At 36.2% G+C, this 12,800-nt stretch overlaps 2 protein-coding genes across 5 annotated transcripts; one reads left to right on the forward strand and one right to left on the reverse strand.

Annotated features, from left to right (window-relative positions):
• Positions 1-577: 577 nt before the first annotated feature.
• On the forward strand, positions 578-7,447 carry LOC105570679 (kinase suppressor of Ras 1). Of its 2 annotated transcripts, none has more exons than XM_012028090.1 (16): positions 578-959; positions 1,849-1,983; positions 2,138-2,282; positions 2,374-2,661; positions 2,922-3,264; positions 3,756-4,207; positions 4,287-4,535; positions 4,670-4,824; positions 5,027-5,141; positions 5,227-5,477; positions 5,545-5,727; positions 5,828-6,013; positions 6,261-6,394; positions 6,481-6,618; positions 6,935-7,064; positions 7,192-7,447. In XM_012028090.1, the coding sequence occupies exons 1-16, from the start codon at positions 666-668 to the stop codon at positions 7,342-7,344; spliced, it is 3,351 nt and encodes a 1,116-aa protein (XP_011883480.1). In that variant the 5' UTR covers positions 578-665; the 3' UTR covers positions 7,345-7,447. The 2 variants fall into 2 exon arrangements, with proteins under 2 accessions (XP_011883480.1, XP_011883481.1); XM_012028091.1 differs by having other exon boundaries at positions 2,937-3,264.
• A 1,698-nt stretch (positions 7,448-9,145) lies between these two features.
• LOC105570680 (lys-63-specific deubiquitinase BRCC36-like) lies at positions 9,146-11,677 on the reverse strand. Of its 3 annotated transcripts, none has more exons than XM_012028092.1 (7): positions 11,488-11,677; positions 10,517-10,650; positions 10,213-10,417; positions 10,040-10,128; positions 9,700-9,804; positions 9,518-9,620; positions 9,146-9,391 (listed from the first exon to the last, which is right to left on the reverse strand). In XM_012028092.1, the coding sequence occupies exons 2-7, from the start codon at positions 10,628-10,630 to the stop codon at positions 9,246-9,248; spliced, it is 762 nt and encodes a 253-aa protein (XP_011883482.1). In that variant the 5' UTR covers positions 10,631-10,650; positions 11,488-11,677; the 3' UTR covers positions 9,146-9,245. The 3 variants fall into 3 exon arrangements, with proteins under 3 accessions (XP_011883482.1, XP_011883484.1, XP_011883483.1); XM_012028094.1 differs by lacking the exon at positions 11,488-11,677 and adding an exon at positions 11,316-11,472; XM_012028093.1 differs by lacking the exon at positions 11,488-11,677 and adding an exon at positions 11,219-11,305.
• Between the last annotated feature and the right edge of the window lie 1,123 nt (positions 11,678-12,800).

Below are 12,800 nucleotides of genomic sequence, written 5' to 3' on the forward strand. Positions count from 1 at the left end.
CCGAGAATCATTGTAGCGGAGGCTTTATGCGGGGTCTACAATGAAAGTCACAGTCGTAAGAATAATCGACTGCGATTGATCAATTTCGTTAGACATATAAGAATTGACCAATAATAGTCGACTATTCATACTACTACGTCTTTACGACTTTTATGTAGACAAGGCTTCACACACAAAATTGCATAGCTGCATATGCATAGCATGAAAATTGTTTAAACCAATGAACATCGAGCATTGAGTCGCCATATTGATTTACATAACATGCTTATTGGTAAGCGGGGAGCACACACTTTTGCATAAGTACACAAGCGTATGCATAACGAATTTGATTGGTTTACAAGCAAATGCGTAAGGAAATGGAGTTCCAAAAGTAAAAACGGGCGCGAAACAGCCTCTTGAAACGGTATCAAATAAACCGCCGGCGCGGCCGCTGTCAGGTTTCTCCCTACCATAATAGAACAGACCCGAGGCTGCAGGATTGGAGACGAGACGGAGCGAAAGGCCCGTTCACAACGTTGGAGTTAGAAACAACCCGAAGACTCTAGCTTCGCGAAAGAGCCCACGTCGCGCGAATAAGCGCGCTGATCGCACTCGAGCTTCCGAGACAGTCCGGCACCGATTGACGTCACGCATAGAGGCGGTCAGAGCGGCCAAGATGGTTGCCAATGTTGATGAGTTGTTTGGTTATACGGCGGAGCGGTAACGATAAAGGACTGGGCGGGGGTGTTGACCGTGGTTGGTGTTATGCCTGTAAAGTGAAAGCCCGTACCGATGAGAAACCGCGTGTTGGGTTGGCTGTTGCGCGAGGAATGGATCCCTTTAAGGACGTGGAGAGGGTACGGTGTACCCTGGAAGTCACGCAAACCACGATTAACTTAACCGCCCAGCAGCTCGACGACCTGCGGGTCCGGTGCTCCGTCGCCTCGCCACTGACCCAGCAGGAAATCAGGATTCTGGAGGTGAGGGGTGGCCCTCTCTCCCCCCCCTTCCCCGCCCCACCCCATCGAAGTCCCGGCGACGCCGGTCATTGTGGCCCGCGCGCCTACTCCGTTGATCAACAAGTTGCAACTGCGCCGTCCCGCCGGCGTTTAAACTCGAACCTCTGGGACTCCGTCGTGTCGGCAGGAACGCCGGACAAATCGTCGTCCTCCGCTGTGCCGGCGCGTTTACGGCAGCGTCAGCTGTTTACATTTGTTAAACCCCCCCCCCCCCGTTGAACCCCCCCCCAGAGAGATTTGTCATGTCACCCCGTTGAAAGATACAGATATCGCCTAGGACTTAACAATTAGTTTCAGTTCTTGGGATTACAACGATCGTAATTCCAAAGGTTTAACGTGTTTTTGTGGCGACAGCTTATGATCGTAGGCAAATTGTGATACGACATTCTCGATACTTGTGTGTCATTTTTACTCCTAGTGTGAAATGTGCAATACATCGCGTTGTAAGCTTGTCTTGAATAAATATGTCCAGTCTCTGTGACAGAAAATTATGATGTCATCAATATTATTGTGATTTCATTGAAGTATATAGATGATATTATTTAAAGCTTACCTGCAGATTTATGAGGATGATTGTTTAAGATTAAGCGGTAGAGAGTTTTAGTCTTGAAAGTTGCATTACGATATGCTAAGAATTTTTACTCCGGTATATATTTCGGGCGTTTTCGAACATTGTATCTTTATCTTGAATAAACATGCACAATTACGAAAGTAAGGGCTTAAAACTTGTATATGTACACAATATGGACTTTGAAGAGATCAATGATAATACTTGATGGGCGTCGTAATAGCGAGATAAGATTTATATTAAAAAAAATCATATGTATATATATTTAAATATTTTTTACAGGTGAAATTAATAATATTATTCTGCAGACAAATTGTGGCAAGGAGTAGGTTTCCCAGACCGCCGCCAGACATAATGAAATATCCATCATTACCACTGTGGTTGCAGGTAGTTGGTATCAGTGTTCGATCAGCTAAGGTAAAAATCTGAATACGTATATGAATAGATCTTTTAACATTCTACTATGTTTACTGTACACGTTTGATTATTTTATTACAATTAAAGAATAATTTTCAGCAATGTTAACCCAAATCTTTTCCCGTTTCTTTAACGTTCTGCTGTAACATTTTAGCTGGTTTGTTCCAAAGTTTGGAATTTCGATGATATGAAAGAGAAGTCCGAACGTGACATACGGAATATGTTCAATGACCGCAAATACTACGAAGAAGACTGTCATAGGCTTTGTAGAGCACAGAACAGTTTATGGCGATACCTGGGTGAATAAAATTTGATATATAGTTGTAAAAAAATCTGTTGCGTGTATACATAAATAATATAAAATAACACATAATTTACTATTTTTGTTAGCTATTCTGAGAAGAGGAGAGAAGAGGTCTAATATAAAGTATGATTTCTACTGGGATTCTTGGAAGACTCGTGATTTGCCCAAGAAAATTAAAAAATCTAAGCCATCTAAGCCATCTAAGTCGTCTAAGTCGTCTAAGCGATTTAAATCTCGTGCGTCGTACGCCATTCCACACAGAACTAAAGTTAGCATTCCACGTCGTAACTACCGTGATCTATTAGTACCTTCTACATCTGTGGAAGTAGGTAAAAAACCTGCCCGCATATCTTCAATACTAAAGAAAAAATATGGTAAGCATGAGGGAAATATGATTTCTAACTTTTCTCTTGTGTGTCGTGTTACATTTCAAAGATTGTGCGAATCAGTTTTTAATTTGACAAAATTCTACTGACGATATATGTACATTTGATTGTACATACAATAGGTTTAATCTTAATATTAGAATACTAATAAAGCTTGTCTAGTAAACACATTTTTCTTCATTATAGAAATTTAATATGCAATATGTTTATTCTTGATACTAGACATCTTTAATCTTAATCAATACTAGATATTCCATTTCTAGCCAAACCTCCTCCATGTAAAGAACCAGTAATTAGTATGCCAAGTAAACGATCACCATCTAAAGTGTTTTCGTTAGCCAAGTTAAGAGCTCGTAAAGCACAATTGTCATGTTATCCTCTTAAGAAACAACATGATGATGATGATGATGATGATGATGATGATGATGATGATAATCGTGGTGGTACACGTGGTAGTACACGTGGTGGTACACGTAGTGGTATACGGGGTGGTATACGCAGTGGTATACGCAGTGGTATATGCGGTGGTATACGTGGTGGCAAAGGAAGAAAAGGAAGAAAGGATGAAGAAGATGATACGACATCATCTAGGTAATACTTGGAATAGTTCACTCTATAATGCATATTCTATTAATTCGATCATATGATATACTTGACTCTTGTTGTGATGATTTTATAAATATAATTTTAATAAAATATTAAGTATTTTAGGCTCTGACAAATAATAAAGTAAACGAATTTGAAGGGGCTAGGAACCGTGACAAGGTTTTAGTGTAAAAAATAATGTATTAAGAGCACAAAAAGGTACTTTATTAAGTCAATGTCTAAAATGAAATAAATAGAAATTGAGGTATATGAATAATATAATAAAATTCAGAGACAAGACTCGACTCTTGTTAATCTAATTTTATAATTAATACACTGAAGATGGTCTAAAAAGATTTCAAAATGTCTGTTTTTTTGTTTGTATTCTTAATACATTAATTTTGACACTAAAACCTTGTCTCCTGGCCCCTTTAATTGATTAGATTTAATAAAATAGCTTTTGAAGATATATTAACATTATATATTTTTAATTCTAGCGATGACTCTTCTACAGAGAACAAGAGTATTTCTACTGTGAGAAGAATTCTGCCAAGAAAAAATTTAGATCGTAGTTCATTAATGGATTCTGAAAAAGGAGAAAGTTCCTCATACAGTTTTCCTATTAAACCACTTCCTATTAAATTACCTGGTAAATCTTGTCTTAAAACATCTGTTGGATCATCTGTTAAACCATATGTCAAACCATACACATCTGTTAAACTACCTGGTGTATCAACTGCTAAAACACCTGTTAAATCAATTGCTAAATCACCTGTTAAATCAACTGCTAAATCACCTGTTAAATCAACTGCTAAATCACCTGTTAAATCAACTGCTAAATCACCTGTTAAATCTTCTACTAAAACGCCTATTAAATCATCTATTAAGTCACTTTTTAAAGCACCACCACCACCACCGATTTGTACTAAAAATCCAGAAAATGACGAAGGTAAAGATACACGAAGAAAGAAAAGTTTTTTATCACTATGTCCTAGGAATAAATTAATATATTTTTGTTTTACTTTTAGAAACAAATTCTGACGCGCCATCTCCATGTACTTCGTCTCCTGGCATAAGTCATGTAATTACTCATCGCTTTACAAGATCTTTTAATGTAATGACAGTATGTGACTATTGCGACAAACCGATGTATATGAACACTTTAAAATGCAAGGAATGTAAATATAGATGCCACCGGGAATGTGGAATCAAAGCACCTCCTTCTTGTGGCCTACCTCGGAATCTCTTTGCTCAGTTTAAAAAAGAATTTAAGGAGGGTACGTAAAAACATTGTAACTTTAGTACTGCTGATCATTTTCTTTACATTATACTACAAAGTTTTTTCTAAGAGAGAGAGAGAGAGAGAGAGTCACAAATGTTTAATAGTAAGTCTTAAAACAAATTATTTTAGGTAAGAAGAAGGTTTCCCCAGTATTAAAGACGTCGTCTGTCGAGATACCTGTGTCTAATGTAAATTTATTGTCTCCTTTAAGTGTGCCTCTCAGAGAGGCATACAGGAGACTGTCATATACACAATCTTCTACGAATATTTACTCACCGAATCAGGTATGTTACAATTTCCCTCAAATATTTTTAGTAAACTTTTTTTAAACCACACATGTACCAAATCAAGATATGTAAGTAGATTCTTATATAACGATGTAAATGTATAGGTATTTTATATTATACATTACAAATCATTTTTGAATAATTTGATATAGACAAGATGATGCGAAATCTTTATAAATATATAATTATTATTTATTAGAGCGAATGTAGTTTAACTAGCTTGAGATTGAACCGCTCAACACCTTCTAGTCCAGCATTACTATCAACCACTAGCCACAATACACACGCGTTCTTAAAACAGTTTCATTTTCCAGGTAAGTAAAGGCATTTATATTGTTATAATTTGTAATTTTCTTCTTAGAATTTTGATTTTAAGAACGTTATTTACATTGCTTCCAGATGTACTGATTAGAAAGGAGACATCTTCTGAAAAACTGCATGATATGAGATTACATGAAGATTCTGAGAAATCTGAATCAGTGATTTCGTCACTGAGAAGAAGAAGTGAAATATATGCCACGATTGAAGACAGACTGCTAGGTATAAGTATAGATAATATCTCAGATTCATGTGGGAACAGTTGTACTTCTTCTCAGGAATGGTTATGCTCTGAAACCGAAATGCGATATAGAGGTAGAAGATGGGAAGAGGTATGTATTATATTTTATTAATCTCTTGATAAAAATACATAATGTACCAAATTAAAACCTTTTATAGTTTATGAGAAAATGGCACATTTCATACCAAGCCATAACAATTAAAGATGTGATAGGGAAAGGAAGATATGGTACAGTATACAGAGGTTTTTGGTATGGAGATATTGCAATTAAAGTTTTAAATGTGAATTATCTAACCCAAGACAGGAAGTTAATACGAAAATTAGAAAAACTCAGAACAGAGGTAAGAATATATGATTATATTAAAACCCAAAATTGTTTAATATTAAAAGGTACTTTACGATTAAATAATTATAACTATTTTATATTTTTGATTATTATAGATAGCCTCGTGCCGAATAGCTCGACATGACAATTTGATAATATTTTTGGGGATTTGTATAAGACCTCCTCAATTGGCTCTAGTGACTAGTTTTTCTACAGGCAAAACACTTTACACATGTCTTCATGTACAAGAAAACAAATTTACTTTAGATGAAATTATTGCTATCGCTCAACAAATTTGTCAGGTAAATATGATGATAATATATGTATGATGATGTAGACTTATTAATTTTTCAAGTTATTTTTTAAATCAAGTTGTCTAAATAATTATTACTATTAATTGAATACATTTAATATATTAAAAATGTAGATGAGAAGAATTACAGACATGTAAAAAAAACGTAAATATTAATTAAAGTATAAAAAATTTCATTTAAAAAAATTGAAGATATTCGAACAGTCTTACAGTATATTCGTATAACTACTTTACAGGGTATGACATTTCTTCATTCTCGTAAAGTCGTACACAAGGATCTTAGGAGCAAGAACATATTTCTAGAATGTGGTAACGTTTTGATATCAGATTATGGTCTATTAAATATTACCAGACTGTCCACTGGAAATCGGTAAAATTATATCTTATAGAATAAAATTTACTCCTGCCAAATAAGTTATAACATTTAAGGTAAACTCATATCATGTATATATTTAGGAAACACAGCGGCACATTAGTTATACCACAAGGTTGGTTGAGTTACTTAGCACCTGAGATTATTCGACAACTAAGCGCACACAAACCAATTGAGACCAAGTTACCACATTCAGCTAGTGCTGACGTATATTCGTTTGGGTTAGTACTGTTACGATATTTAAGTAATTTTAGATTTATCTTAAAAACATCTATAAAACATTACACATTGTGGAAACGTTTCTATAATTTATATAATAAAAATACAATAATAAAATGTTAATTTATGCTAGAGTATACTATTTTTTAAATAATTAATAGTCATCAGTCATGGCAATTTTAAAAAGATAATATATACATACGTATATGATATATACATATGTCATGTATGCATATTTTTTACTATTGCTAGACGTTTTTGAAAATTAAAAAGTGAGTATAAATGAATACAAAATTTTTAAGAGATATTTTTCGATAGGACTCTCTGGTATGAATTATTATGTGGTGAATGGCCCTTTAGAAGGCAACCTCTTGAAGCTATCATTTGGCAAGTTGGAAAAGGAATGAAACAATCTTTAGCAAATTTGCAAACTTCCCGTGAAGTAAAGGTACATATGAGGGTTTAGAAACATGCGCGTGTGCAATCTGTATATGAATTTGTTTGTATTTACAACATTCTATGCACTATTGCAAAAATTACGAAGTTATTTATAGAATCATTACAATTTATTATAGGATATTCTAATGCATTGCTGGGCATACCATCCGACAAGACGTTCTAGCTTTAAACGGATAATAGCTTTACTGAAAAGGCTGCCTCGCAAAAACTTAGATCGTAGTTCCTCCAATCCAGCAAGTACTACTCGTGCTGCGGAAGCTATGTTTTAAATACATATAAGTTTAAATATGCTGTTGTTCTTGTATTGTACATAAATATACAATTATTGCCCGATCTTTGTTCAAGAAAAGTAAAATAAAAAAAATCATTAAATGATTCGCGTTTGCATTACTAATTTATTAAAATGTAAAGAAAAAGAATATTAAACAATAATTGAAAGTGTTAAATTGTTGCGAATTAAATACATATCAATTTTTTGAATGGAATCCGTAACAATATATAAATTTAAGTCTCGCGCTCTCTCTCTCTCTCTCTTTCTCTAGGAAGAGATATGTACATACATATTTATGATTTGTATTTATTAAAGATAATGTAAATACCTTTTGTATAAAAAATATATATATAAATCTAATATCTGTAAATAGGTAATACAATTTTTAAAAATTTTTATATATGTATTATAAAACAGCTCTTTGGTGTATATTTCAAAAAATATTAAACTGTTTTCTCAGGTAATATATCGAGACTGAGAATAATAGGCGATGGATTTGTTTTACATTGTATTTTATAAATAAAATCATGTTAGATAAGTAGGTATTTATATCTATTATAATTATTGATAATTGTAATAAAACAAATATAAGTTTTTTGAAATCTACTTTCAAAAAAGACATTTTAAATCAACGTTTCCCAAAGTTCTTGTTACTTGTTTGCTGTCTGCTCTCTTGTTATGTTTATGTCGCACCGTTCGCAACTACCATGGCAGAAATTGTGTGTGCCAACGGTCTGAATGTTAAGAGGATTACAATAATTTATTTTGGTTTTCTTCAATCGATTTTTGCGCGAGTGAAAGATGACAAAAATTTATTTGACTTGCTAATCTCGAATTCATATGCCAATACATATACAAACAAATTATTAGTATAATTTTTATTTACACAGATAATCTTTCAAGTAACAAAGAACATATAAATAATAAGTTATTTGTTTTATATACATATACCTACACACATAATTTCTTGCAGTTGCCTGAGTTCTCCCAAGCCTCCTCTTCTTTTATCAGTTTTTTTTAGTCTTAATGACTACAAGCTAGATGAATTGTTCTATGATCTGTACTACTCTTTAAGTGTTAACATACCTATTATTTCCTGAATCGTCAAAAATATTAAGATACGGTTTTTATAGCCAATGAGATAAATTAGATAAAGGCTGACTTTCTTATAGAATTTTTATTTGCAGATATTCTAACTCGCACATAATGTTTTTCATGGAGTAAAAGGTTAGTAGAAAGACAATTACAAAAATATAGGATTTGTTAAATTTGAATAAACCACTATTGTCAAAACTGTAGATAAGCTTGGACAATTTGTCATGTAATTTATCTTTGAGTCATAGACATATTTCCTAATTGTGTGAGGTTGTAGCATACTCAACCTTTTTGATCTTGGCAGCAGAAACGTGGAAAACTTGTCATTGTTGCTTTTGCGATAATTATTTATTTAAACGTAAAAACTATTATCTTTGTATTGATGTACTGCATAAAAACATTTAGATCAATTTAAAAAACCAAAGTGAGGCGAAAATAAAAATTCTACAAAAATCTGCAATTCGGCAAATTTGTAATGTTTTCAGTTAGTTTATCTCAGTGAAAACCGCATCTTAATATATTCAATGGTTCAGGAGGTAATAGGTGTGTTAACATTTAAGTGAATCACTCTCATATATGTATACATGTATAAGGATGATTTACTTAAGTCTACACATTAAGCATCATGCATATTGAATAAATTATAAAAAGCACTAAATTATGAAAATATATCGCCAATTTCAATTGAGTAAATATTAATTTTTGTCATCTAAATTTTATTTTTATTACGTAAGAGCTTATTATTTAAAACAATCATTATTGTAATTACATTACTTAATTATTGACTGTGAAAAAGTTCTCTCTTTATCCATTACACATCTTTTGTAATTCTTGTAGCTGTCTTCGGAGATGAATAGTGCGCAATTTATTTAACGTTATTCTTTTTTCAAACGTTTGTACCAAAGGCTTTGTAATGATATCCGTTATATGAACTAACGCACGTGTCCTGACTGCAAATAAAATTATCTATATTCATCGATTTATCTCTACTTGTAACAGACATGAAAAAAAAACTACCATTTAAATAAATTCTATTTTTCATCTATGCATACAGTGTGTAATAGACGTGTACGTACCAGCATCATTGTGGATACTGGCGAGAACATCCGGATGATCCTTACAGGATTCAGCCATATCTTCTTCTTCTTGTACCAAAATCTTTGATAGGTCCGTCATTGTCTGCAATGTTATTTAATTTCAAATAAAGAGCGCCTCTTTCAGATTTAAATTTCAATAATATAAAAGATAAGAATCTTACTCTCAAACATCTGTCTGAGATATCCGGGGTGTGTACTATCTCTAATGGTATCTCTGTAGCTTCACCGTTGTCCGATTGGAAACAATTTAAGAAGATCTCGTGTTCCTTTAAAGTGAAAAAAAAATTATTACTGCACTTACTGTTACACATATAATTTACCTGCATCAACCATTTTAAATATTGTGTAAAAATATTCCATTTATCGCACAAGTCACACGAACTGCAAGTTTTGTATTCGGATTGTCGACAATATTAATTTCAAGTCGTACAAGCCACAGTAACGATTGCGAATCTCGTTTGTTGATACAGAAATCAAGACGAGGAAAATGTGTGTATGTACTTTCGATTCTTTGCCCTCCGAAAACACTGAGAATATCAAGCCAACGAAACTGTGATCCATCGTCTGGTAGGTAGCTTGAGTTCTGACGTCTGCAAAGCAAAAGGAAAAAGTTTCGAGTGCAAGTTACATCACTTGAACTGGTTTCGGCAAGAGGAATACTTGCTGATACACACCAACGTGTGACGGACAAACGGTAATATGCGGATGCGAATGGTACCAGCCAAGGACTCGCATAGGTCGCTTTAATTCTACGGTTAATCGTTCGGCTTCGGCCGCGGCTTTCAGTAATTGCTCCGACGAAATCTCTACTCTGTCTTTCTTCTTATCTAGACGTCGCAAAATAATAACAGCTGATATTTTTGCTACTCCACAAGCAAACTAAAAGGGGGGATAAATTAATGCTTTCATTGCCTCGTCAATTATGTGTAAGAAATAATAAAGGAACATCGAGCATATAGTGTTGCAAATTCTACGTACGTTACCGATAAGCAGGCCCATCACTTCAAAGTTCTCCGTGGATAGGGCGTGCTGCAAACAGACCATGTAGACGTCTGTTTGCAGCTCCACTTTTTGCAACGGAGAGTCGTCCATTGCTTACAAAGATATCGATCCTGCGTAGAAACAGACACGAGTAAATTCACGAGTTCGGCAATCTCGCTTACGCCCCTTTCTACCAATACAGATTAACTATGATCTCGGCTTAACTTACTGTCTATCTTCTTCTCAGCAATCGGAAGAAGATAAAGCTTTGTTAAACGGGGATTAAAATCAGTCTGCACTGGTAGAAACAAACTTCAGAGATAATGCGAGTAACGCTCCAATTGCTTAGGTTTTCACCGTGAAAAAGTGAAACGACAGCAAACGGTTAATCGACCCTGGATGTCAATTCTGTATCTTACACTATAGTGAAAATGCTTACAAGTGAGTAGCTTTGTCTCTAACCATCCCTTTAAAAAAAAGATACAAAGCCACTCACTTTTAGCATTTTGACTATGTCGCAAGATACAGAATTGACCCCTTGGTGCAACGTCCAAGTACAGAAGGTGGTCAATACAGTGGAAATGGTAAAAATGAGTAGCCTTGTCTCTCCCCCCAAAAAGAGACAAAGCCACTGGTATTTTCATTGTGTTACAAGATACAGAATTGACCCCAAGTTATCTTCTTCGCGGACGGACCCACCTTACGTCTTATCAAGAGAGTTTCTCGGAAGGAGAGACCTCTGAGCCATGGATCCCTCAAGGCAATTGTGCGCAATTGTAATTAATGCATAACCTACGCCACTTCTGAATTGACGCCCAATATTAATTAAATCAGGTGGTGCCGTCTTCGTGCCGCGGTTTTTTTCCTTCACGCGGACTGGCGTCGCTCGAACGCGGGCACTCGGCGAACGTTACTCGCGCTGTCTCTCGAGCACTGTACTCTTTTGCACCGGTAAACGATATACGTACTACGTATACCAGCGACTTGGAGTCCAGGTAAAACGACGGCGCGCGCCCGTCTAAGGTGCGTCGCGAGTCGACGAATCTCTCCCTCGTCGAGTCGACTCCCCGCGTTCGTCGCTACCGCGGTTCAACGATCCCTCCGATCTTCCTCCATTCGCCTCGATCAGCACCCTCCCCCACTCTTGCTTCGCCACCCGCGGCCCCGAATGGCTGCGCTGCGGCGAATCGGGGCACATACATAGAGCACGGATTAATAGACAGCTCGCCAAAAGCCCGGGTGAAGTCGAGACACAAATTTTACTTTTTGGTTCGAGTCCCGACTAAATCTCTCCGATTTTATCGACAAATTTTACCTTTTGATTCGAGTCCAGACTAAATGTCGGCAATTCTGTCGATAAAATCGGATAAAAGTTTGTCGATAAAATCGGATATATTTAGTCCAGATTCGCACCTGTAGGGGCAAAGCTGTCGGTAAGGGGCTTAAAGTGCGCGGTGGTCTCGATTTCACCCGGGCCCTTTGGCGATCTGTCTATTAATCTGTGCTATGGTTCATGTCCAAACTTCTCAAATGGATTTGAGAGTGAAATGAGATAAAAATGTGAATGGCAATAGGTGACAAATTGCGAAGATTCAGCGATCGCGCGATGATATCGATCACTAATTATTCTCAGAGAGCGATCGCGATTTCTTCCCGTAAGTACTTGTCGCAAACGCGTATCAAGAAAAAACAATACGTTATGCGGAACGGTGCGGGCATAACAGACTCGTTCAATCCCATACAGCACATGATATTCGGAGAACGTTCTAAGAATGTTCTAGAATATTCTAGAATATTCTAGAACATTCTTAGAACGTTCCTCGAATATCATGTGCTGTATGGGATTGTGTCCACGTGAATAATCCTGCGTACGGCGTGACCTTGTTTTGCCGAGCGCCGTAAACAACTCGGTCGAAAGCCGAGCGCCGGTTCCGCGAAATGACGTAGCGCCGTGAACACCTCGGTCGAAAAACAATCTATTGTGCCGAATTAGTTGACGGGGCTCGGTCGAACGAGACGCATGTCCCGCGAGTGTACGCGTGATCGCTCCTCGTAACGCGATCGTTTCGTACGAGGATCGGTCGAAAGCCAAGCGCCGGTTCCGCGAAATAACGTAGTGCCGTGAGGCGTGAACATCTCGGTCGAAAAACAATCTATTGTGCCGAATTAGTTGACGAGGCTCGGTCGAACGAGGCGCATGTTCCGCGAGTGTTCGCGTCGCTCCTCGTAACGCAATCGTTTCGTACGAGAGATCGGTCGAAAGCCGAGCGCCGGTTCCGCG

This window comes from Vollenhovia emeryi, unplaced genomic scaffold, assembly GCF_000949405.1.
Source record: "Vollenhovia emeryi isolate VEMERY1.0 unplaced genomic scaffold, V.emery_V1.0 DF939120.1, whole genome shotgun sequence".
In the NCBI taxonomy this organism is placed as follows: domain Eukaryota; kingdom Metazoa; phylum Arthropoda; class Insecta; order Hymenoptera; family Formicidae; genus Vollenhovia; species Vollenhovia emeryi.